The sequence below is a fragment of the Cariama cristata genome, unplaced genomic scaffold, assembly GCF_000690535.1.
Source record: "Cariama cristata isolate BGI_N322 unplaced genomic scaffold, ASM69053v1 scaffold29121, whole genome shotgun sequence".
Classification (NCBI taxonomy): Eukaryota; Metazoa; Chordata; class Aves; order Cariamiformes; family Cariamidae; genus Cariama; species Cariama cristata.
This window is the reverse complement of record NW_009601414.1, coordinates 267-3,848: the sequence shown is the minus strand read 5'-3', so window position 1 is coordinate 3,848 and position 3,582 is coordinate 267. Positions and strand designations below refer to the sequence as shown.

The window sequence follows — 3,582 nt, the reverse complement described above, 5'->3', positions numbered from 1 at the left end:
AAAAAAATCCTCCCGTCTCGCTGCGCCGTCGAGTTCAAACATCTCGAGATGTTCAGGGACGCCGGCGACTCGGAGAAAGGCAGGGGTCCTTACTGGGAAAATCACTTTTTTTGGGGCTTTCTGGGAATTTTTTTTTTTTGGGGGGTGTGTGTGGGGAAATACAGAGTGTCAACCGGCCGACCATCGTGAGGAAGAGGATAAAAACCACCAAAAAGCTGTTTTCTTACCCAAAGACAAACTGACCCGTTCTAGTACGAGACCCATGTGGGTTCTACAAAGCTGCGCTTTGTCAGCCCGTTCCTCCTCGACCCAAACGCCGAAATATTTAATAGCCCTGCTCGCGCCCGCACCGCCTCATTTTTAACGGCGTTTCATGGGTTTTGCCGATTTTCTGAGCTTTTGCGGGCTCACACGCACCTCTGAAACGTCCTGCGACGTTCGCTTAAATGCAAAGCTCTCCGATATTCTGTACATTCATGACCCACGCAAAGCACGGGCTCTCGGATATTCTATATATCCGTGTCCCAGGCAAGGCGTGGGCTCTCCAATATTCTATACATCCATGTCCTACGCAAATTCTATACATCCATGTCCCACACAAAGCACATGCTCTTGGATATTCTATATGTCCACATCCCATGCAAATTCTATACATCCACATCCCACACAACGTGCGCACTCTCAGATATTCTATGCGTCCACGTCCCACGCAAAGCGCACGCTCTGCAATATCCTATACATCCACATCCCAGGCAAAGCGTGGGTTCTTGGATATTCTATACATCCACATCCCAGGCAAAGCACGTGCTCTCAGATATCCTATACATCCGCGTCCCACACAAAGTGCACACTCTCTGATATTCTATTCGCTTAAATGCAAAGCTCTCCGATATTCTGTACATTCATGACCCACGCAAAGCACGGGCTCTCGGATATTCTATATATCCGTGTCCCAGGCAAGGCGTGGGCTCTCCGATATTCTATACATCCATGTCCTACGCAAATTCTAGACATCCACGTCCCATGCAAAGCGCACGCTCTCTGATATTCTATATATCCATGTCCTATGCAAATTCTATACATCCGTGTCCCACATAAAGCGCACACTCTCCAATATCCTATACATCCACATCCCACGCAAAGCGCACACTCTCCGATATCCTATACATCCGCGTCCCGCGCAAAGCGCGCGCTCTCAGATATCCTATACACCCAGGCGCGGCTTCCGCGACTCAGCAAGGCAGGGTCTCGCGCCGAATGACCTCCCACACCCGCAGCGCCGATTTCTCCCTTCCGTGAATTTTCTGATGCGCCGAAAGGTGCGAGCTCTGCCCAAAACTCCTCCCGCACTCCCCGCACGGGTACGGCTTCTCCCCCGTGTGCACGCGCCGGTGTCGCTCCAGTTTGGATCGCACGCTGAAGCGCTTCCCGCACTCCCAGCACCGGTAGGGTTTTTCACCCGTATGGATTCGTCGGTGGATGATGAGATCCGAGCTCTGTGCGAAGCTTTTCCCGCAGTCGAGGCACGGGTACGGTCTCTCTCCGGTGTGTTGCCGTCGGTGTTTAAGGAGATTTGACTTTTTTCCAAAGCGTTTCCCGCACTCGCGGCACTCGTGGGGTTTTTCCCCCGTGTGCGTTCGTCGGTGAGCCGTTAACGTCGAGCTTCGCGTGAAACTTTTCCCGCATTCGGAACAGACGTATATTTTTTCACCCGTGTGCGTCCTCCAGTGCGTGACGAGGCTGGAGCTCCTGTTAAAGCATCTCCCGCACTCCGGGCACCGGTAGGGTTTTTCGCCAGTGTGGGTTCGTTGGTGGACGATGAGATCCGAGCTTCGCGTGAAGCTTCTCCCGCATTCGAGGCACTTGAAAGGTTTTTCTCCCGTCTCATTTCTCGGGGATATAATTAAGTCCTTGCTCTGGTTGTCCTCTCCGTCAACCTCGGTACGGGAACGCCGTCTTTCCGCAGCGTCTTCTTGGGTTGGGTTTTCTCCAAAGTTGGCATCAACCACGCCATTGTCTATTTTCCATCGTAGCCCTGTTGCGACAGAGAGAAAAGCCAGACGGGTTTATTTCTCAGGCCAGGCATAAATGACATTAAGGGGAAAAGGGGGAGAAAAATGTAATTAAACAGGCAAGGAAATTGGCTGGGGGTGCAGCAGCTCTGCTCCCGTTGTTCTGCAAAAAAATTAAAAAAAAAAAAAAAAAAATCAACAGAGAGGAAATTTATTCTGATTTCCAGGCAGGATTGGCGGAGCTGTATCTGCTAGAAGGATCCAGCATGGTTTCGGCTAAAATCCTGGCGTGGGTTTGGTAGGATAGGTCGTGAGCGCAGGCACTGCGCCCTCACCTCCGCGTTCTTTTTTCTCCGTTTCTTGAAAATCCGAGCCCCAGCGCTCTCCTCGCTCTCGCATCTGGGTGAGCAAATCCAGCTTGGCCGGGGGAAAAGCTGTTCCAGAGGGTGAAATCAGGAGATAACGGCACAAGGGATCTGAGAATATTGAGAGTATTTGTGAAGAAATTAAAGAAATTAAAGAAAATTGAATTTCCTGAGGGACGTGGGGTGGGAAGGATGGTGGTACGGTCAGCCAGATACCTGCGGGGGGATGCGTGTCCTCCCCCCAAGCCCCACAGAGAAGCAAACATCAAAGGTTGGCCCAAAACCAATTGGGTGGGATGGAGCAAGTCCAGGAAAAACGGGAAAAGATCCCTGTGGGGAAGACGGAGATTTCCATCCGCTGGAAAATTACAAGGAAAAAGGATTAAAAAAAAAAAAAGGTTTTTTTTCTTGATGATCTGTCTTGTTCCTGAGTGCCGCGGAGCGAAAACCATCTGAAAATTTAAGAGCGTCTGTAACATCGAGGCCGTAATGAGCCAAAACTTGAGGAGCTCTTGGCTCCAGCACTGGAGGGGAGGGGAGGGGGCTCCTTACCCAGTGACGTCACGGTCTCATAGTTCTCCATCATGACGTCAACGTAGAGTCCCCTCTGCGTCACGTCGAGCAGGACCCATTGCTCCTCAGTGAAATACGCGGCCACCTCCTCGAAGGTCACAGCCTCCTGGAGCAAAAGCAAGAGATCTTCAGGATCTGGGACCGGAGCCACAACCTCACCCTTCCACAGGAAAAAGAATTTTAAAAAATCAAATAAAAACCCCCAAACATCAAAAAACCAGAGATTTTGGGATGAAGAAGCAAAGATGCTCAAGCCCAGTCCAAGGAACCAAGGAGAGCGTGCCGTATTGGGGAAGAAAAACGAAGATCTCCCAGGAAAAGATTAAAATTTACGGATCTGAAATGAAAACCTCCAAGTAGAAGGAATAAAAAACGCCAAAATGAAACCATCGACCTCCCTGTGCCCACCTGGGTGGGAGGCAGCAAAGGTGGATTTTACCGGGGGGGCCGCGTCTTGCCCAGTGCCGGGGCACAGCGCTAGGCAAGGTTTTTGTACCCCTAAAAAAGCATTTTTTTCCCCAAAAAGGGTCTGATTTTTCTCGCACGTGACTGTTGTCACCAAAGGAACGAGTAAAAACCCCCGGCTGGACCTGGACGAATTGTCCACCTGAGCTGGTTCTGCCATGTCCATC

At 50.8% G+C, this 3,582-nt stretch overlaps 1 protein-coding gene across 1 annotated transcript; it reads right to left on the bottom strand.

Annotated features, from left to right (window-relative positions):
- Positions 1–1,232: 1,232 nt before the first annotated feature.
- Positions 1,233–3,085, bottom strand: LOC104169520 (zinc finger protein 239-like; the record flags this gene model as incomplete). Its single annotated transcript, XM_009710450.1, has 3 exons — positions 1,233–2,035; positions 2,348–2,446; positions 2,879–3,085. Coding segments are annotated over 3 exons (1,109 nt in total), but the record flags the coding sequence as incomplete, so codon positions are not given.
- Between the last annotated feature and the right edge of the window lie 497 nt (positions 3,086–3,582).